We start from the raw sequence: 22,212 nt of genomic DNA, 5'->3' as shown, positions 1-22,212 counted from the left end.
TTTGAATGCTGACCCTGACAAAATTGTTCCTCTTTTCTCACCAGGTGGCTAAATTATTGCAAAGTACTCTACAAGGGATGGTGTGGTTACACTGTTCAGAGGCTGCAGCTGCGCAGCTCTGTAGTACTTCTCATTAGGAGCACTCTCACCTGCTTTGACCATCAGTCTCTAGCTGAAATTCCAGGTGCATTTTAGACAGAGAAAACTGAGAAGGATGATTAGAAATATCAAATGACTTCTATGTGAGAAGATGAGATAAACTTCAGCTTCGAATACAAATAACTGAGGAAGGATGGGACGGAGGTTTGCAGGCAGAATTTCATGAAGAAGAGTAGAAATTTTAAAATCATAAAAGCATTTTTTCCCACAACAAAGAATCAAACCCTGGAACTCACTACCACAAGGTGTTGAGGATGCCAAAATCAAGCTACTAAAACCCAAGATGTGGATATAACCTTCATCTCAGATTGCTGGAAGCCAGGAGAGTACAATGAAGGAGGAGTGAGGTATCACTTGCTCCGCTCATACCCACTTCACATGAGCATCTAATGAGGGCTGCCAGGGGAAATGGGATATGAGTCCACACAGGCCTAGGATTGGGTCTGACTGAGTGAAACACTCAGTGATACTTTCTGAGGGATGCCCACCTCTCCATGAAGCATCTGTGTGTTTCTCACAAGCTGAAAATTTTAAACACCTGTGATGTTCAGCTAACCATCTTCTGGTGTGCAATGGACAGGGGGATGCATTTGCAGGAGAACATTTAGCTGGTATCTGTTTCCTACCCTGTTTCGCTGGAGCCCAGTATACATGGCTTTGGCAAGATCTGGAACAGAAGTTGTAATAAAGGCTATGTGACCACTGAAAGACTATGGGAATGCTCATTTACAAGACTTACATAATTGCACTTATTGAAACCATTGTTTTAAAATTGCCAGTGGGACTAATCATCAGATACACTGGAAATCCTTTGCCCTTCCCTTGTATTTTAAAGAGGCTCTAGAGGAGGTGCAAATGTCATTTACTTGTGAGAACAGTGCCAAAAGCTTGTTAGCATGAACAAGAACCAGGCGCCGAGTGCGCTCAGCTGTAAGCATAGATCTGGCCCCGATTCTTGGGTCTGCGAGGTTCACTTTGTGCCAGTTAAACAGCATAAAGGGGATGTAGAGCAGCCAGAGGCTGCCACTAGAGATTTCCCCCCAACTAGGCTGCAATTCTCTTGCCCCAAATCTGGAGGGTATAAATTCAATGTTGACTCTCTGCAGGTTTTCTGCACGGTAGGAATAAGCAGGGAAGAATCAAAAAGCTACAACCAGCCCCTTGACATCATGGCTCGAGCACAAGGATAATGTAAAGCCTGAGTATGCAAATCAAATGCAAATGACCAGGAATAGCCGGCACTTGCAGTCGTGCTGGATCACATCCTCGATGCATAAGAAGCACTGTTTAGAAGCACATAAAGCTGACCTTTTCAAGTATTTAGTCTCTCCAAGGGCTGCTGCAGTAAATGGGAACTGCGAGTGCTCAGCACCTCACAGAAGTCAACCCTTTGCCTGTGTTAGCACACCTACGCATGTTTGTGCATTATTATGATATTTTAAAAGTTTTTTAAAGTGAGGTGTGTCTTTTGTGTGTTACTGGTGATGAGTTTTCCCATAAAGAGAGGCTATGTTTATTAAGGAAGAATGTAACACCACCACGAAGTTCACGAAGCAGCAGTTCCCTTCCTTCATCCCCTTTATTGTGGCGACACAATGTAGTGATTTAAGCCAGGCAGCATGTTGGGACAATCTTGTATTTGCTGTTTGATGGAGAGGAGAGGATATACCATCTGTTCTCTTATGCTTTCTTTCCCATTTGTGACCTATCTGTGGCCCAGACCGCCTTCAAAACCCAAGGTTTTGGAAGCATTCATGGCCACACCAATAGAAGTACTGCTCCAGGGAGGGTACAGCCTGTCATAATAGTGCAGAACCAAATGAAACAATTTACTTCACAGTGTTCAAAAGGTTAAAAATGAAGCTCCAGGATACACCTCGTTTGTCACTGTGGCTGAGAAGAATGTTACTGTGGACCAAAAAGCAGGCAGAGATATTCATTGTTAAAGAGATTTTATCTCTCTCTTCCCAATGAAAAAAAGCCAATCCGAGTGAGGAGGAAAGTTCAGGGGATGCTTCTCTGCAATGCTTCTTCCAGCACCGTCCCATCAGACGATGGAGATTTTTCCAGCTGATCCCTGGGATCCATGAAAAAATTGAGGATCTTGTGCCCTTAAAGACTTCACGGCCTGATCCTCAACCATGCAGCTTCACTGCAGCTGGCATATTAGTGATTTTCCTTGTGCAAGCTGATGCAGCACTTGTCAGAGAGAGAGGTCAGGACGCTGCATAAAACCAATTTTAGAATAACTCCAGTTGGCTTTGGCATGGCTGGGTGAGGATACTGGAAACTGCCATCTGACCCTTCCAGCTGTTGTGGTCTCCTCTCCATGGGGGAACAATTGACCATATCTCAGAGGCTTTCACAGAATCCAGAGGGAGGAAAAGGCCCTCTCAGCATACTTACGGTGTGGGAAGAGACAGATGGGAGGGTGAGTATGATTTGGACCATGGTGAGTGTACAGCTAAGAACACCTGTGCTGCTGCTGCTGTTGTCCTACAATGGAGCATCTCATAAATAGTCCAAACTGCTTGAGAGAGTGAGATGCCCAGCTTTTTTATTTCATGGATTCTAGAACATACCTTGGCCATGTTAGAAAGGTCTGTCTTTCTCCTGAGTCTTTTTATAAACACTGTAACTTCTGTTAAAGAAGAAGAGGCAGACGTTTCATATCATTAATATTTTACAATCTAAAAGACGTTAGTGAAGATAGATCTTTTAGGTTAGAAAGTAGATCCCTAGGGGAGATACGGAGGCTAACAGAGGGCACAGCGAGGGCACTGAGCCAGCATTGTGGGCTGGGCTGGGGACCCTCACAGTTTAAAGCTTGCAAGCAGCAGCTGCCCAGGTCACCACTCTTCCTTCCTCTTTCAGGAAAAATACTTCAAATATTTTTTACATTAGATACTTCTTAATCAAGGCATATTCTTTTACATGTATGGTTGTTCAAGGTGAATGAAAGCTACGTTAATTCTAAACTTCCTATATTTTGTTCAGAGGGTTTACATTTACTCCTTTATGCACCTATAATTCTACAGCCCTGTTAACAGGAGTTGGTTTCTTTGGTTCTATTTTCTCCTGTTTATAATGTAGTGTAATTATGACAAGCATGGTCCAAGAATATAATTTTTAGGAATAAAATATAAAATAACTGACTCTTAGTTGCAGGAAAATTGAGTATAAAGCAACTTACAAACTTCTGTAGACAGGCAATTGTTTTCAATGAAAATTCCTGTTTCTCTGAAATTTGTAGAAACCAGAAGGACCAGGACGTATATACAAAGGGTCGCAGCTGATTAATTACATATACTTCCATGCATACACATGTTAAATACACATTACTAAGTTTGCTCTGTCAAGCATTCAAATGCAAGAAATGCCAGAATTAAGACTTTCTGCAAGTCTTCCTTGAGCATATGAATGCTAATACAATCTTTTGTCTACATGGGAGCCTTGCTTTGCCACTGAGGAGTTGGTCTTCACTCAATGAGTGACTAAGCAATATTATGCTTTAATCAGAATCTTCAGCATTATATATAAATATATGTATGTATATAGGTACATATTTACAAACACACACATATGCACACACCTTTGTATAGTACAGACTTTTTCAAATTCTCCTCTAACGACAGAGTCATAGTTTCCTATGGGACTATGGCTGGGTTTCCCTTTATATTGAACTGCGCTATAACCATTAATTAATTCATCTGCATAAAAGCACTTGCAAGGTAAAGAGGCTGAACAATACCTGAATTTCAGAGGACAGACTGCATATTATTCAGGGACATACACAGCCAAAATGATCATGGCAAGAGACAGTTCTTTAAAAAGATTCAAGTACATTTTAATTTACTATGAATTGGGAATAATTTTGGCTTAAATTTGCTCTCACATTATCTAAGACTATTTATTTTTAACTGTATCCCAACTAACTCTAGTCCTCACTGCTATCAGAGTTACATCAGCTAAAAAATTTTAAAAAATAATTTCTGTAAGAGTCTTGTAACACAATCTTCTCTGCAGTTTAAACAAAGGTTATTTTATGAAAATCTCTCTATTACTCAAACATACCTTTACATTTGGATGTTTGGAGTGGTAATGGAAATTCTTCCAAAGCCTTAAGCAGCCAATGTCCAACATTTTTACTGAACATTCTGATTGACTTCATGTGTTGCACAGGCACTTCCTCCAGGAAATCATAAAATAGGATGTTCTCCATTTCCTAGAATACAAATTCATGGAGCTGCACATGATTGGTGTACTACAGAGATTTACAGCAGCGTAAAACCGAATTGTATCAATAGTTTAAATAAAAATATAAAGAACTGCATTTTTTTCTTCAAATTAAGCAATAGCTAAGCTACATTTATTAGCAGAAGAAAAAAGATCCTAACAACAAATGTAATTTCCTGAATTCATTTGTAGACACTACTTAACGACCTGCTGTAAATAAGGTGAAAATTATTTTGATCAGGAAACTGCATATTTCTATGTGGAATGTCACAGAGAAATGCAGTAGTCGTCTCAAAGGAAAAGTAACTCTCAGAATTTGGTAAACAGTTATCAAGTCGAAATTTCAGTCACGTAACCTCATGCCAGAACCACAGACCACATTTATAAGAGCATACTCCATTGATATTAGGGACTTTCAAAGGAATATATAGCAGAAAAAAGGAAGTTATCTCAAATTCCACTGGCTACTTAAAAAAATCCAAAAAAACCCCAAAGAACAGACTTGAGGTACAAACGAAAATTCCATTGTACAGCACACAAGAAATAGCTGGACTTTCACCTCAGATAGAACTACTGAAAAGACACAAACACATAACAACATAACTACGACAAATAAGTGTGTCTACATTACCTTGAATAGCTGCCTATCATAGCTTTTGAACAGCTGGCATACATCTGGCAAGGACATCAGTGCTTTTCTTTCAGGCTGCAGAGACCTCCAGAATGACATGATACAGTCTTCCACCTGTCACCCAAAGTCCTTTGTGAATTTTCACCGATTTTACAGTGGTGAAATGTGAAGCGTAATTCAGTAAAACGACACACATAAGCACAGATGCAAAAGAATGACCGTGGAGCTGGGCTCTTTGCATGGCCCCATCCTGGCTGGGCTCCAGCGTAAGTGGAAGCATCCTGGGGCAACAAGCTGAACCTCTCAATGCAGCGTAAGAAAGAGGAGAGAAACAGATTATTGTGCTAAGGATATGCAGATACAATGAAAGAAATGTGTCCATGGCCTTGTGTTTTGCGCTGGGCTCAGACCTTGTTGATGTGCCAGGAGTGCTCAGGATATGTCTACAAACTCAGATTCTTGGAGTATCCTGTGCTATTTAAGAATTCCCAAATAATTTGACTGAGTGCTCCTTTTGTCTATAATTTATCACCTACCTTAGAGCAAACCATCGAGTAAGTAAGCTACACAGACACAATTTTGTCCTTAGAGTTGTTTGCTGTCATCAGAATGAGTGTTATTAAAGCAAAGGCATACCTTGTCAAGCTCATTCTTTCTCACCATGAGTAAAATATCTTGACAATGGCTGTAGTACTCATTGGCAAGCAGTACAACCTGGAGAAGGCAACCAGAAAGAGGGTAGAAAAAGATCACACAGACAAAGAGCTAACTTGCTTGCTAACCAAATACTTCAACATACCATTTCATAGGGGTATTTCTTCCTTAGCTCTTGCTCCGAAAGATAGAAACTGCTGAATCCAGGCCAAGGGAACTGACATGTCTTTTGTTCAGTCTTCAGATAAATGACAGGTGGAGAACTGTGCAAATTCTTGCTCCCAATGCATCAGAATTTATTTTGAACAATAAAAAAAAAGATCACAATTATCTTGTCAGTTCTGTTAAAGGTATTAAGTACTTTCTTGAAATTGTATAACATGATTTTTTTATAAGATGTATTTCTTCAGAGGAATGCTTGTCCTTTTTTTTTAGAAAGTAGGAGTGGATGAAAGAAACAAGAATGGCTGACTAAATATTTAAATCCTAAACAGTACATGAATTTCTTTTCAAAACCAGTGAATATTTAATGCTATACATATCTTCCACATACATTTTCTATAGCACTCATGTCACAGTTGTAACCTTCTAAATAAGGCTGCAGATAGTAGGCTCTGCTGTCAGGGTGACAGCACATTTCTCATCAGCTGTCATTACATCCACTTCAGAGCACTCATTACCGCACCCGAGTGCTCCGTAAAAATAAGACAGACATCCAGTCTCTCCTTTTTTCTTCATTTTGGTCCACGTAAGTTTGTTGGTCATGCTCTGCTGGCTGACTTCCAACAACCCCAGTGTCAAGCCACCTCATGACAGCACACTTGTGGGAGAATTGCCACAGGTTACCTTCGCATCTGCCCTTTTTGCTGAGCAGCGGTTGCGCTCTTTTTTTCTCAATAATTTCCTAGTATTTAAATACTTATCGTGCCAATAAACTCCGTGTGCGTTGAAAAGACACTGGCTCAGTAGCATGAGGGTCTGTTACTGTGGGCCTCAGGCAAGGAAGGTTGTGCCCCACTAACTCCCCTAATATTCAAAACCTGGGCTGTCAGCCACAATTTCCGCTCTCAGCACAGATAAAGTTATTTGAGCAGACATTAAGACAACAAAAATATTTAGCTACCAGGTGAAATAGGAGTGGGGAAAGTAAGCATTTAGTGGGATTATGCAGACAAAGATTATATTGAAGAAGATGATGGGTTAACTGTATTTCATGAGAACATATTATATAGCAGTTCTAATTAAACACACTGATAGACATTTTGTTACAAGCATGATGCATCTGAAACTCACTCTTCTTTTTTTTTGGCTATTGGTCCTGTTATCAGCTGCATCTCCAGAACTGCAGGCATTTCCACTGTGGTAAAATATACAACAGAAAAATCCTTTAAAAAGCCCAGCAATTTATTCTGCATTTAGTAAGAAAATGATCTAAAACTGGATGGAGTGCACTAGGCTGGAGCATTGTGTTTGGGAAACAAATCTCACTCTCTTTCCTGTCCTTTAGTATCCCCATGATTTTCTAATGACTCTGAAGACCAGTTTCTTAATTTTAAGATAAAACGGAACCATTCATTATAAAGACAGCAAAGTATTATCCATTTAACAGTGCAACGTCTTCCAACTTCTTGCACCAAAATCGCAGGTTTGTATTTGTAGTTGCGGTTCATTTGGAATGGTAATAATGATTATTAGCATGCAAATAATGAAAGAATAATCATCCTTGTGCTTCGACTTCACAATAATTCCATTTTATGCACCCTATGTCAGTTGGATGGCTTTTTTTTTTCAATTGTCCCCCATTTACTTTGCAAGCCTGCTGTGATGTTTCACATGGGCAGAATTCACCTGGATCTGCAAAGGCTTTTGGCTGAAACACCAGGGATGAAGGCACAATAGGCTGCTTTCTTCCTTTACCATCTCCTACCTCTCTCCCTGCCTGTTTTGCTGAGGCTAATCCTATAGGAGGGGGAGGCAAAGTCGCTACTAAAAGGGACGTGCTGTGAGAGTTGGATTCCTCCAGTCAAGCCCCCATCTGCTGCTGACACCTGCTCACTGTCTGTGAAGGCATTTCAAACTCCAGGGTCCTTTTGGACTCAGCTATTTTGAAGGGTGACAGGCAAAGGCTTTGTAGAAAATGTGCTTCCACTGGCGACTGCCAACACTCAGGCTATCTAATCAGATCCTGGCTGCTGAGTTTCACTGCTGTGATGTATTATAAACCAGGGTACCACCAAAAGCCCTGAAGGGACAGAGGACAAAATGTAACAGCTTATTTGCTTGGAAACTCAAGCCACTGAAAATGCCTCCTCTCGCTTCTGTGCTCTCCACAGGACTGACCCTTGCCACCCGAAAAATTACCTTTCCCTCTCCCACTACTCTCTGTCATGAAGGCAGTGCTCCAGAGAAACAATCAAACTGGCTGCCCAAGACAGGGCACAGCAGTGGTATTGGGTATGCTTGGTAACACTATTGACTCTTTCTCCCAGACATTTTTAGAGTTGGTGGCTGGACAAAGGGAAGAATGTGTAAGCAGAGATGTTTCATAACACCTCTTTCAAATGGGTCCTTCCTGCAGATTTCTAAAACCTGTGAAACAAAATTAATGAGTATTTTCCAGCTCCTGCTCTCCCCGAGAAGGCGGCCAGCTGTATCTTCTACTGCTGCTGCTATGGCAACACGTATCATCATCGTCTCATCCAGCAGGCTGGCTCCCGAGGAAGGCTGGCTCCCTGCTCCCCCCACCACAGGGCTGGCAAGGTATGAGAAGAGGGGCTGCGTGGGTCCTCCCGAGCCCCAGCAGCCAGAGCCGTGGAAGCTCGATGATGACTAAGTGCAAATACCTATGGAAAACTAACATCTATGTGCCACCACTGTTAGCAAAGAGGGTTCGGACTCACCCGGTGCCTGCAGAGGTGCTCGGCTGCTGGGCAGAGCTGCTTGCTTCCACTGGAAAGCATTGCCTGGGTAAAGACAGGACACACAAAAGAGGAGGTGGGTGGGAGAACAGGAAAAGGGGTGATAGCAAAATCACAAGGAGTTTCACCAGCTCTCTTGCAGTGTTTGGATAATGCTATGGCGTGTGAACTAGAGCTAAAATGGGAAATACAATGGTGAGGATGATAAAAAGACTAAGAGAGGATAGGTGAATGGGAAGGACAAAGGAAAAATGAAAGGAGGGAGGGTGGTGAATGTGCATGCTGTTGACTGTCAGATTACACTGAGATTAGAAAAGCTACTTTGCTAGAATCATATCAGATCTTTTTTATTAAAAAATCATGCATTATCTTCACTAGAAAGTCAGAAGCCCAAATCTTCCCTATTACTAGAATCATAAAGTAACTCTTCCAAAACCAAAATTTGCTGGCACTTTTTTAACACTGCTGTACTCCAGGCCAGAGCAAGTACCATTTCAGTGAGAGCTTGTCCTCGAAGCACCCATTCCTAGAGGGCACACTTTTGTAACACAAACCAGTAAATACCACATTCCCTTAAGTCTCTGTAATACATTTGGAGATCTCATTGCTTGCAGTTATGTTTATTTACACTACTTTCATAACATCATCATCAGACCTGTGGTACACATATCTTAAAAAAATACAAGATTTCTAAACAAAACAACTCACAGCGGCTGTATAAGAACATCCTCATCACTCCTTGTGTGAACACGTTCCAACCCAGCCAATTGATAGATCCAAGGCCCCACTGATTATCAAAAGGCAAATGCATTCTTTGTAGTCAAAGGCAAACCCTGATAATCCTGCTGGCATTTATTTGACACCAGCAAGCACAGCTCCCAACCTGTCAGATCCTTCGTGAGCCTAGTTCCTCACTACCAGCAGCATGTCAAACGCTGACTATCTCAATATGGTCGCGAAATATTCTTTTCAGTAATTACAGAGACTGGATCATAGTTTTGAAACCATTCCGTTCTTCACCAACTTGTAGGCTGGGTGGATGCCCTGGTCTCTCAACTGGGCTCCTGGCTCCACCTTCCCCTCAGGAAGATACAACAGAAAAAACATCTGCATGTTGGACTCTATTCAGGCATGACAGGGAGCAGTAGTAATTTAGGACAGGTTCACTGCTCAAACAAACATGCCCTGTCTCTCCCAAAGGCAAATGGCAACAAGCCAGAGAAGTATATCCCATTTGTAGAGTCTGGTCCACAGACCAGAGTTTGGACTGCACTAAAATGGCGTATTAAAAATCTTCTTCACTACAATTTGGAAATTTCCACACCAACACAGCTCTCAAAAATTACGATGTTATGGGTCAAATACCCCTGCTGCAATTATACAATTACCTCTGTGAGGTAGAAAAGTCTTCAAGTTTTCATTACTCTTTTTCTAAATTTCAATTTTCTAATTAAAATAAAAAAATATGGAATTTGCCATTGCTGGTTTATCAACTTCATTGGATCATGAAAAATTAATTCTGATTTCAAAAAGTACTAAACCCTACTGAGAGGACAGTAAAGATGAGGTATTTCCTTGATGTGTTCCTATTTATTTGCAAGGAATGTACGAAACATATATTTATGCTAATATAGACGGAAACAAACTCACTTATTTGATTGAAGCTGCTAATTATTTTGTATGTGACTTAATTATTTCTTTTGGAGTTGTGTTACTTGTGCTTCTCTGCCTGTGTGCTTTTTTACTGCTTTCTCTCCATTTTTGCCTGCTGTCCTTTATCAGACACTAAGAAGTAATTGTGTTGCCCGGCTGCCCAGGTGTTGTGGGCCTTCACGTTGGCTTGGGACAGGGACGTGTGGCTGCATTTAGAGTGGAAGCTGTTCTAATTTCAGCTGTCTGGCTTCACACAACAGCTTAGTGACTTCTTATAACTTTCTTAAATGAAGGCTACATCAGATAAGATGATTTTGTAGTCAAGGGACTTCTCTATTGCAACTAGAATGATGATCTTTATCAGAATACAGTCTTCATATTTTGATTTTTTTTTTATATCTGAAAAGTTATTCCAAGAAGCTACATCCAGATCACTAGATAGCTGATTGATGTCAGCCATTTCACTGGAATACACTTTCTTTTCCTTTGTTTGACCAAATTAAATACATTTTTTTTAGGAATGGGTGTCTGGGCAGGCAGCTGGTGGAGTAGGAGAAGGAGGCCTGCAGCCAGTGCAGCAGCTGCCCTATGGTTAAGCAAGGGCTGTAGCGTGTTCTCCAGCCCACCAGAGAACATGGCTCATTTCCACAAGAAGGGCCAAGGACACAAGCTATGCTGGTATACATGGTGCTTCTGGCTTCCAGCAGTGGCTAAAGTTCTAGTTTCTGCACCTGGCCTGGACATTGCTTCTTTGGATCCTCCCACTTTTTGTAATTTTTCCTCATGTTTCTAAGCTGGGAGGAAAAAGAGCAGCAATTTAAATTGTTCTGTTCTCTTTCATCTCTTCTATGACCAGAACTAGCAGCTCTCCCACTATGCGCAGCAAAATTACTGTTCTCAGGTGATGCTGCAGGGAAAAACCTTTCCTTCCCTGAAGAAGAAAGACCAGCAGAGACTCATCCAGAGACCTGCAATGTTTCTTGAACAGTGGCCATGACCTTTGTTGGGGATTCAAATAGTTTACTTGTAGAATATTAGAATTGTGTGATTGCTTGAAATTAGGTTGAATTGAAACTTGTTTTGCTTTGCTTAGCATGAGTGACTTTGCTTAGCATGAGTGACTGCAGTGCTGAGGCCTTAAGCCATATCTAGGCCGTCCCAGATATGTTGAACTTTTACCTAGTCAAGTAAAAGAAGGCCCAATGCTGTTTCAAGTCAAAAGATAAGGAAGCTACATTCATTAACAGAAGTTGTAACCTTAGAGATAAGAAGAGAAATGGCCCGTCTCAAGACAATGAAGGGATCCAATGAAGAATGTGAAGACCACAGATCCTAATATTACTGCTAGTCCGAACTTTTGCAGGTGGGGAATTTGGACTGTAAGGGTATAATTGCTCAGGGATTTCTTTTTTTGGCCTCCCTCTCCGGAGGCACCCAGCTTGAGCTGAAATAAACAGATGGTGTGACAGAATCAAGGGTCCAAACTCTTGTTTACAGTCGGGGGCTAAGACTGGATCCAGCTGCACCTAGACTCCTCTCTGAAAGGAATTTTAGAAAGCAAGGGGGTCCAGTCTAAACCTCAAGACTTGGCAGAGGGTCTTCCCAGACTCTTCTATACCACCTTTCCTCATTACAGATGTCAAATCTTAGGCCTGTTCTGGTTATATTGTGTGCACGGGTAGCGAGGGATATCACTTCACTAAGGGTCTCATGGGAAACAAGCCTCAGGTTGCCTATGAATCATCTGTTTGGTCTCACAACAACTGACTGCCTCTTGACCATCTGCAGAACTCGATCATGTGCCCTGTCCCATTCTTTACCGTTGTCACTCTATGGAATTACGTAACATTACTCTGCTATAAAACCTGTGGAGAAAGGCAACAAACCTATGGGTATGAGCATGCACTCAATTAAGTAACTATCGTATAAAATATCACAGATACTGAAACAGTTTTATCATCACCAGAATATCTGGGTGCTTAATAGGCTGACTTGTATCCCTCTGACATTCATGCTATGGAAAAACGCTGTATCTCTGTATTAAAGAATGGAAACCGAAGTACAGAATTTATTCGTATTCACATTGAAGTAATGCACAAATCTGCAAGAGAGTGAGGATACAAGCCTGGTCTCCAAAGTCCAAGGCATAGGCTGCACCTATTTTTCTTCTCCTGTGCATTTAAAAGGAGTGTAAAACTGTTAGAAATGACAGCATTTCCCTTCCTTCCCATTTCTGTGAGGAGAAACACAAGCCTGTGGTTTGTTTATCTCAACCATGAGCTTAACCATGAGAACTCTTCCTCACCTGGTCACAAACAGACCGTGTTCATGTCTACACTTTAGTCTGCCAAGGTGTCTTACATTCATCAATTATTTTTAAACTTTTAATTTTTGCAAGCAGTTTATACTCATCTTATACATTTTCTCATTGTTGTTCCCTTACAAGAGGTGGTTTTAAAATCCGAAATTTTAAAACAAAGTGAAGGAAGTATTTTCAAAGTAATACGCCTTACTGTTTCAAGTAGTAAAAAACCCCGGATAACATGATTGCGTGTGGGACTCTTCAAAAAAGTGCGGTCATTTTTACCTTAACGCACATCTCTTCGGCCCACTGCTTAATAAGGAAGGTGCTACAGTGTCATGAAACGATTTCAATATGTTTATTTGAGCTCCCATTTAGAGTAGGAATATATTAAGCTCTTCTTCTATGTTTGGCATGAGCTCCTGCTCTTAAGATCTACATGGCTAAAATGTCCGATTCAAGGAAGTCCAGTTAGGTAGGGCACGTTTTCAGAATGGAACTTCTCTATTAGGGCGCAGCACTTAATGACACAGCCCTTTGATAGTATTTTTATATATATATTATATTATATATAATAATAAGAAAAATATAACAGTGTTAATGTTCAACAGATGATTTACAGACTGTAGAGACTGTAGACTATATGTAGAGACAATATACAGACTGTCCTGTGACATTTTATGATTAAAACATTTTAAAAAACAAACCTGGGATAATTTTTTTCGGACAGAAGAAAACAGTAACGTCCATAAATTGAAGAATTCCTCTTAATAGCTATTCCAGAATAATGATACCTAGACAATAACAAAAAAACCCAATGAACTGACAACAACACGATTTCCAACAAGTCAGTAAATAATTCATATTCCTCCTTTGAAAGCAGATGATCATTCTATTTAAACAAGAAAAGACCAAGTAAAAAAACCTGCATGTGTTTTTTAAATTCTGTTCAAGATTTATTTTCCCCAAAGAAGATCACTGCACAAACTCTTTACAAATTCTTTTTAACAGTTTTTGTCTCAGAATAATACCTTCTTCTAAATGAAAAAACAACCCAGTGAATGTGGTGCAAAAGATTTGTGCAGGACAGTTAACAAAGACAGGGACCAGAGTCTGAGCTGACAGGGGTCCCCCTATCCCCATGGAAGTTGAAGGATTTAGTGCGGCTGTTCCTCAGCCATTCACAGTACCTTGAGGACTGGAAGGCCCATCAGTGGTCACAGAATCATAGAATTGTAGAATGGTTTGGGTTGGAAGGGACATTAAAGACCATCTAGTTCTAACCCCCCCTGCCATGGGCAGGGACACCTTCTGCTAGACCAGGTTGCTCAAAGCCCCATCGAACCTGGCCTTGAACACTGCCAGGGAGGGGGCAGCCACAACCTTTCTAGGCAACCTGTGCCAGTGTCTCACCACCCTCACAGTAAAGAACATCTTCCTTATATCTAATCTAATTCTACCCTCTTTCAGTTTAAAGCCATTATCCCTTGTCTTATCACTACCTGCTCTTGTAGAAGTCCTTCTCTGGCTTCCTTGTCGGCTCCCTGTCACGGCAAGCTAAAGTCCAAGAAACCCTCCAGATCTTTTCCAAGGTTTATCCTGACCTCGGTGCACAGGGAAATGGCCATCCCTGCCACCCTGGTGCTACCAGCTGGCTCCTCCCAGGCTGGGTCACGGGGAAGCCAGGGTAGCTGTGCAGCAGTTTCAGGCCACCAACAGCCACCAGAGGGTAACCTTCTGCTGATGGGAAGAGAGAGCATGGAGGCTGGGGGCTATCACGCACTGTCTCAAATCCTGCCAGCTATGAGGAGAAGCCTGGGAGTGTCTGCGGTGAGGCACTCCCAAAATAAAGGATCTTGCTGGATCAAGCTGATAGCAAGTCCAGACTAGTGGAGAAAAGTCGCAGATCAAGTAAGGGCATGTCAGTCTCAAAGCCAGTACTTGACAGCTGCTCAAAATGCTTGTAAAACCATGGTGTTTCAATGCCTTTAAAACATCCCTTTTTCCAGTCTAAACGTTCAGAATGTGATTATAAGTTTGGACATTGAATCAATGAAAGAGCATCAAACTCACTGTGCTCTATAAGAAAAGAGGGAAGGGAAAAGAGAGGAGTGTAGGAGGAGGATCTGAGGTGGTCTGATTTAAATGGTTTTAAACAGTTTGCAACATTTCCATTGACCACTAGGACATGCTGGGTCACTCCACAGAAATGACAGATATGTGCAAGGATGAAAATCACAACACAGACATTAATCACAGCTGCCACCCTCGTGCATCCCAGAGACAGGCTTTCCTGACCCGGTGTCTCAAGAGCTCTGAGTAAAGTTGTGATGTCTGGCAGATGCCTCATGTAAGCCATGCTGTAATAGCCAGTACACACTGAAGCACTAATTTTTTTAAAACCAGTCTGATCTGGAATTTATACCCTACCAAAGCAGCTCGGATGTGATGATTTTCATGGAATTAACTTTATTTTAATGTGTTTGGTGACATCATGAATCACTCTGGATCCTGCAATGTATTACAGACTTGCAACTAACAATTCAGCTGCTGTATTACAGTGCTGGAGCTGAACAGTCAGCTGTTTTTAAATTTTATTAGAACAGTTATAAATAACGTGCTTAAACAAAGGAAGCAAAACCCATACCTGGTATTCCCTCTTTTGCCCAGCCTTCTTGTCCCCACATCTGGGAAAACTAGGCGAATAAGCTGAAAAAAACAAAGAGAAAATTAGACATAATTGGAAAATTAATTCTAAAATGCAAAAACATATCTATTACATTTTTTTCTCCTTAATCACTTCTCTTGCTTTCCATCATTTGCAAGCTAATACCTCTTCTTACCTCTCAGACTGTAACTATTGAACTGAACTCAATCAGGCTTTTGCAGATCCAAAGCTAAGTAATTTAAGGGATTACCTCCCTCAGGTAGGAATTATTTTAGACTAGTCTGGTTTACCTTGCACTGAAACACAGTCAGTGCACACACCAGGAGACCACCCACAGTCAGGTGGGGGAAGTTGAAGGTGCTGTGATTCTCCAGTACTCTGCCACTCCTGCAAGCCTTACTCATTCGAGTAGGACTTCACACAAGTGACTTCACCTACCCGCTCACACTTGCAAGGACTACTCATAGAATAGGGCCTGACTTATCTGTTTTAAAAGGACCTGAAACCTCAAGCTGCAAAGCAACCTTTTGACCACTGCAGTGGTAAATGTGAACTGAGGTCAGGCAGCATCCGTCAAGGTTAGGCCCTACAGAGTAATAAGATACTGTCAGGGTAATAATCCACTTCACTCTGATTATTCTGCATGAGCTGTCCTGTGAAGACAGAGACTAACCCAGGACAGCTGGAGCTAACATTCTCTATACAGCAGGAACAGAGGACCGAGTGCTCAACCTTAGTGAGGAGCGAGGAGGGTCTCCACTCAAGTAGCCCAAAGCTTGGACTCTGTGCGAAGTGTACTTCGATGCTCCAAAGGACTGCTAAAGGACAAATTTCCCCAACTCACACTAACATGCACCTCCAATTTTAACGGTGTTGGAGTGGTCCTGTTCTTTGCACATTTCTGCGTGTACCCACCCCAGCTGCTCCCTTTGTTAAGCTGTTTTTTAAGCATAATCCCATTTTCCTAAAAAGGCAGCCTGTGAAACTGGGGCTTCTGTGGCATGCGACACATACTTCTTCCCACTGGCTCTTCTACGGAGACAGTGGTGTATTTGGGCAGAGGGATAGGGCAGATGAGATTGGTAACGTCTTAAATCACCACAGTTTGATTCGTACAGGGCTTGACTGCAAAAGTCCTTGCAGTCTTCATGCATGTAACGCAGTCAGGTTACTACAGCTTGATGAATTATTAATAGCTCAGCCCGTCAGCTAGGCTGTGGTAACAGATTACACATGCACCTTTAGCTTAAACCAGGGTTGCTGAAGTTCCTGCCCTCCTCAGCCTCTTGCTGCACGGTCCCACCTCCTGCTGCAGAAGAACAGACCATTTCAAGCCATTGGGGAGCTGCACCCCCACTTGTTCCCTCAGGATGTGTTAACTTGCACTGCAATGCACTGGGTCAGTTAAGGCTATGAGCAAACACTTGCAAGCGCTAACCTATAGCAACTATGGCTCATCAGCTGAGCTCTTCTGCGTGACCAGACTCATGCTTCATCCATGCCTGTCCCAGCTTAGAAGTAAAATGCATTAACTTAAACCACAAGAAGGCTTAGCTCAAAGGTGGTAACTCAATCATGCTGGAGCACCTCAAAGTGTACAGGTAGGATGGGATTAACCTTACCTGTGTGGCTACAAGGTAGAGATGTCTAAGCTAGTCGCTGCAGACTCTGTAGTCAATGGAGAAAAACAGGCAGTTCTGAGGCACAACTTCCCCTGAGCTGCCTGAGTTGACTCATTTAGGATGAGAAAAATCATATCTAACTACATATTTGTCTCCTTTGGCTACCAAGAGATTTTCAGGTGACTAGCTTCATGGCAGACATCTACACTAAGCCAGGCAAATTCTACCCATGGGCTTGGCTGATGGGTGATGATCCATTAAGCTATGGTAAATCGTGCTGGATCACTCACTCAAATCTTAATTTTAAGTAAGAGTGATTTAACTCACCCACTGAAAAAATTAAATTCAGCTGAATTGAAATAAATGATTCCTAAAATGAGGTTATCTGCATGAACAAAGTTGATTTCAGGTACAACTTTTACTTTTACTTTTGGTTTTGTGTTAATACAATGCTTAGTAGCTCCTACCGTGAGTGCTAATAGAAGAATATTAGTGGTAAAAACAGGAAATTCTGAACAAAAAGTCTTGAGCAACGAACAATCATAAGGCATTCTGTCTTCCTTAATCTGTTAAATAAAGCTGAGTAGCTATGAGTATTTGTTGCAATTGGGATTTCTAAGTGGCAATTGTTCTGTGGGTTGTATCAACCTCCATGTATTCGAAAAGTGGAACTATTTGAAGGAGTTTGGGTTATACATCTGCATTTGTTTTGCTTGGATGATTCTATAACAACTTTTTTAGGGTGTGTTTGGAGCAAAATCTTCCCAAGTATACTTAAAAAAGAAAGTATAAAATTATGTAACAACAAAGGGGTCTTTTAAGGACAGAAGAATCAGCTCCTCAGGATGAGTTTATTAACCTTGCACTGTTTTACCCTGGTAAAGTTTTCTAAAATACATTGGCAAAAGAAATCTTTGCTAGTATAACATATACCAGTTCCCTGAAGAAAATAATCTCCATCACAGACAATACTATTTTCTCTAGTATACCTGCGTCTATGTGAGTGCTTACCAGAAATATATTAGAAAAGACACAAGCATAATACATTTGATAGTCATTCTTCTCTGTTATTTAATCTCTTTTGCTATGTGGTGTGTGCATTTGATCATCAGATTTTCTCTTTAGGTATTTCTGCTTCTTATCTTATATATCCTATGTGCTGTGTACCTTTCCAAAGGTGGCTGAATTTAGTTGACACTTGGAATCTTGACTGCGGCTTTCCATATACAATTCATACAGTAGCTGACGGGGTACATTGCAACCTTCACATGAATAGACATTATCGGCTATCCTTTAAAACAAAAACATCAATTGGTTTATGTCAGAATTAGAAGAAAGAATTGTTACCATGTGGTTGAAATAGCTCACCAGGTTTACAGTGTATTCTGTAATAGTTACTCTGATTTTACATAAGTGTAGAATCAAAAAAAAAAAGAGCTACTACTTTTTTATTCATCTGTATTCCGTGAAAAAAATGATACATCTTATATGTATATATATATATTCTACATCTGCTTTTAAGTTCTACTTTCCTGATTTCCAGAGTGTAAGAGAGGTCATGTGAGACTCTGCTAATAAATTGACTAGATGTCATAGTTTTTAATAAAAAAATACAACTGAGTAATATCATTTTAACATTAACACAACTACACAAAATACTAGCATCTCTCTAACAGGATGTAACTTTGATTTTCTAATTATAGAGGTCTCCAGTACACCAAAGTAATATAATGAGCATTTTTCCATCTAAAATGCCCAATATGATGTTTTGGGATGGAAAGTGCACAAACTATGAAGGACCAAATTCTGTTGTCATACAACCTCACTGGTTTTAGCACAAGTTTAATGAAAGAACAGAATTTTAATTTACAGTTACTCTGTGACAGAACCGCCAGGATCGAAACTGGTTTAGGTGTTTAAATACTCATTCTTTGGCCAAAGCCCTTCCTCATCCTACTTACCAGAATGGCCACAGTCAAGTGAATGCAACTACTTGCATGAGTAAGGTGAGGAAGATGTAAACTTAGTTACTTATTAGCCTAAGGTATTACCTTCAATAGACAAAAAAAGATCTTTAAGTATGAGATAATATCAATGGTTTTGATGTCAGAAGATGATAGCCTCCTGCAGTACAAATACAGGAGCAAAGCTGGAGCAAAGAAGCAGAGATACTCATTTTCAAAGCGTGACACGTTGATCGTATGACGGTGTTCTCTCACTCTGACTCTGCTTCCGCTGTACCAAATGATTTGTGCATATTTGATTAATTTATCAGTTGAATGCTAGTGCAGCACAGTGCCAGTTACTGTGTTTTTACTGATAATTGAGTTGCTTGGGAAAGCAGACTTTTCATAATCGCTGGGTGAGATAAGCCAGTTGGATTTTGAACCAGCATCCTCTCTTTTATTAGTAGCCTGATTTCAGGAGACTCTGCATTTACCTTTCTGTATCAGCTCTATTAGCAGTGGGTAGTGGGTAAGGTCTTTGGTGAACTGGCTTGGTAGAACAGACTGAGCAAGAACATGATCGCTGTGCAGCCTGACGATGCCTACCTCACCTTTTGTTCATGCCCTTTCTCCAAGGAAGAAGGCCGACTGCCTCCCCAGGTTTCCCCCTCCCTAGCAAAAGGCCCTGAAATGCCTCACTTTTACCTCCTCGGAGACCATCTTCTCACCCACCAACCCAAGAGGCTGGTGCTGCCAAGCGCTGGGGCTGAGCTGTGCCGGACTCTCTGCCCACTCCTCACCACCTCCAGCCCCGCCACTCAACAGCAATGGTTTCACGGCTAGGCACGAGCAGGAACCTGCACCAAAGACACGAAATCTGCTGCGCTAGTGGGGTATTCCCCATCATGGGGCTGAAAGGTAAATGAAATTTATTCTAGCTAAGAGTCCGGATTGAGCTCTGCCTCCCAGCAGGCAGAAATGCTTGTTTCTTCTAGAGCAACCATCTCAAAACCCTTCGTAATTGAGCAGTCCCAGAGGAGATTAAACCTAAGTCCAAATTCATCCTTAATATAACACCACAAGAGTCATTGGAAGTACAGCAGAAATTAATTCATGCTTCAGTAGCTGGTTTCTGCCAATAGTTTTGCCTCAGCATTTAACTGTTTAGCAACAGAATATTGGGGAATTTCATTTCATGAATTTATCGTCTATTAAACTGCCAGACTTTTTCAAATAACAAGTCAAACACGTTCTTAGTGCTGACACGTAATACAAAAATACTGTCTATCAGGAAAAAAAAATCCACCCAGGAAAGAGCACAGTGCTCATCTTCTCGTGTGTTAGCCTTGAGGTTCCCAAAACCCGAGTGTTTATGGCATGCATCAAAAGAAAACTTTATTAAGACAACAAATCAAAAGGAAAGAGTGGTGAGGGAGGAAGATGGAATTTAAAGAAAAAGCACACAGGGAAAGACCTCTTCTACTTATCTGCTACTTTCTGTCCACACTTTTTGTGGGGTTTGTTCCCTGGTCAGTTCTAGGACCTCACATGGGCTCCAGGTATTGGAGGTTTGCCACCTGTTAGATGTGGGCCCTTGGCCGTTATACTTGGCCATTTGCCAGTCTGCTCTTAAACCATTTCTGGACCAAAATCTGGTTTGCTACTGTCAATGCACCAACCATAAAAAGAAGCTGAATAGTTAAAAATTTTCAAAACATGAACAGGTGATTCAGAAGGTTGTTGTGATGAAAAAATCATCAGTTCATCCTTTCAAGGATTGTTTGTGATTCAGTTTTATGCAGTGTCTCAAACTTGCTGGATGACCTTGGATGAATGTCTTCCTTCAGTCCTTTTAAAATGGGGGTGGTGGTATCTGTATCACAGCAAAAGCACGGACTAACCCCGCTGCTCAGTTATTACTGAGAGGGGGAATAAAAAGGTTTAAGATTAGTTGCTGTCAAGTTAAAAGTGGGCTTGTGTGTGTTGTTACTGTTTCACATGAAGCTTCAACACTATTTACTAGCTGGGCTCAGCTGGGCTTGGGGAAAGAAGGAAAGTAACCCTGGTTTCTCTTTGGCTGTCACATGGCAGATGATGCTCTTCTCAAAGCACAAGAAAATGATGGCGACAACCACAGAAAGCATCTCACTGGGGAGTTCAACCACTACCTCCACCTCAAGGAAACTTAACCTCGGAGATCGTCACTCACTGAGCACCACTCTGAATGCCAGCGGTGCCACCGGCCGCGCAGCCTGGCGGCCACCCACGCTAAACTGTAAACCCACGCCAGCCACCAGCGCTCCAGCCAGGGATGGTCCTCGCCAGCTCCCTCTTAAGAGATGGCAGCCCCGGGGCTAGGCCTCGGGGGAGCGGGTAGCCTGAGACAAACCCCCTTTTCCTCCACATCAAGCCACCTCCACACCAGCAAGCCTTGTGGCAGGAGATGAGACTTTCAGGGAAATTCCCCTGCTTTCACAGCACCACGGCGGTGATGGCGCCTCGACAGCAAACCAGCCTTTTTGCCCTACAAAACTGCGATAACGGTCACACGTCAGATTCCTGCCCTCCCTTTTACAAGCCCCCCGGCGAGGGTGGAGGGGACACCCACCCCACACCCACTCCCCCCCACACCCCCACCCCCACCCCCCCCCCAGCTCCATCCTCATCCATCCGCCCCGCCGGCTCCCTCCCCGGCCGAGGGGAAGGGGGCAGCACGCACCAGCGGACGACGGAGAGGTGCAGGGCGGAGGTGGGGCTGCCCTCCTCCGGGCCGGGGGGTGCCGGGCCGGGGGATGCCGGGCCCGGGGGTGCCGGGCCGGGGGTTGCCGGGCCGGGCGGTGCCATGCCGGGCGGTGCCGTTGCGGGCGGTGCCGTTGCGGGCGGTGCCGGGCCGTGCCGGGCCGTTGGGGGCCGTTGGGTGGCCGCGCGCCGCCGCCGTTGCCGAAGCCGGTTGACGGTGGCAGGGCAGCAGCGGTGGCGGTGGCCGTCGCGGGTCCAACCGGACCCCCTCCCGCCTCCCGGCCTCGCCACAAGCCTGAGGAAGGGGCGGCGGGTCTCGGCGGCGGGGGTGCCGCCGCCGCTCGGGCGGGGGCGCAGGGCTGAGGGGCGGTGGCGGCTCGGGGTGACCCGCGGGTCGGGGACAAGCGCCAGGCGCGGTGCAGCCGTTGCTGGCATCGAGTCCTCTCTGGCCAAAGGTGAGCCTTGGGGGGAGCTGCAGGCGAGAAAACGAACGGCAGGTCAGTCAGGAGGTACAAAGAGGCGTAAATGAATAGCGCGTGTGCTGCCTCCGTAGGTTTTGCACGCCTTTAAAACGTCATTTTCAGAGTTTTTCTACCTGCCAACTCCCTTAATTGTTCGATTTCTCTTTGATACAGATAGATGAAAGGGCTGCCTGCTCCGCTGAAACCCTGTAAGCACTTTTCC

The 22,212-nt window shown here is 42.8% G+C and overlaps 1 protein-coding gene across 1 annotated transcript in view; it reads right to left on the bottom strand.

The window, feature by feature from the left end:
* RFX8 (regulatory factor X8) overlaps window positions 1–21,963 on the bottom strand; it is a 32,286-nt gene extending 10,323 nt beyond the window's left edge. Inside the window, 9 exon segments of the mRNA XM_086481792.1 lie at window positions 2,742–2,800; window positions 4,234–4,384; window positions 5,027–5,140; window positions 5,663–5,740; window positions 5,826–5,958; window positions 13,261–13,347; window positions 15,201–15,262; window positions 18,011–18,134; window positions 21,509–21,963. Coding sequence (XP_086337918.1) covers window positions 2,742–2,800; window positions 4,234–4,384; window positions 5,027–5,140; window positions 5,663–5,740; window positions 5,826–5,958; window positions 13,261–13,347; window positions 15,201–15,262; window positions 18,011–18,134; window positions 21,509–21,963 — 1,263 coding nt within the window.
* Between the last annotated feature and the right edge of the window lie 249 nt (window positions 21,964–22,212).

This window comes from Leptosomus discolor, chromosome 1 (genome assembly GCF_034619465.1).
Source record: "Leptosomus discolor isolate bLepDis1 chromosome 1, bLepDis1.hap2, whole genome shotgun sequence".
NCBI classification, from domain to species: Eukaryota; Metazoa; Chordata; class Aves; order Leptosomiformes; family Leptosomidae; genus Leptosomus; species Leptosomus discolor.
Note: the sequence above shows the minus strand (reverse complement) of the source record. Positions and strands in the feature narration are given on the sequence as shown.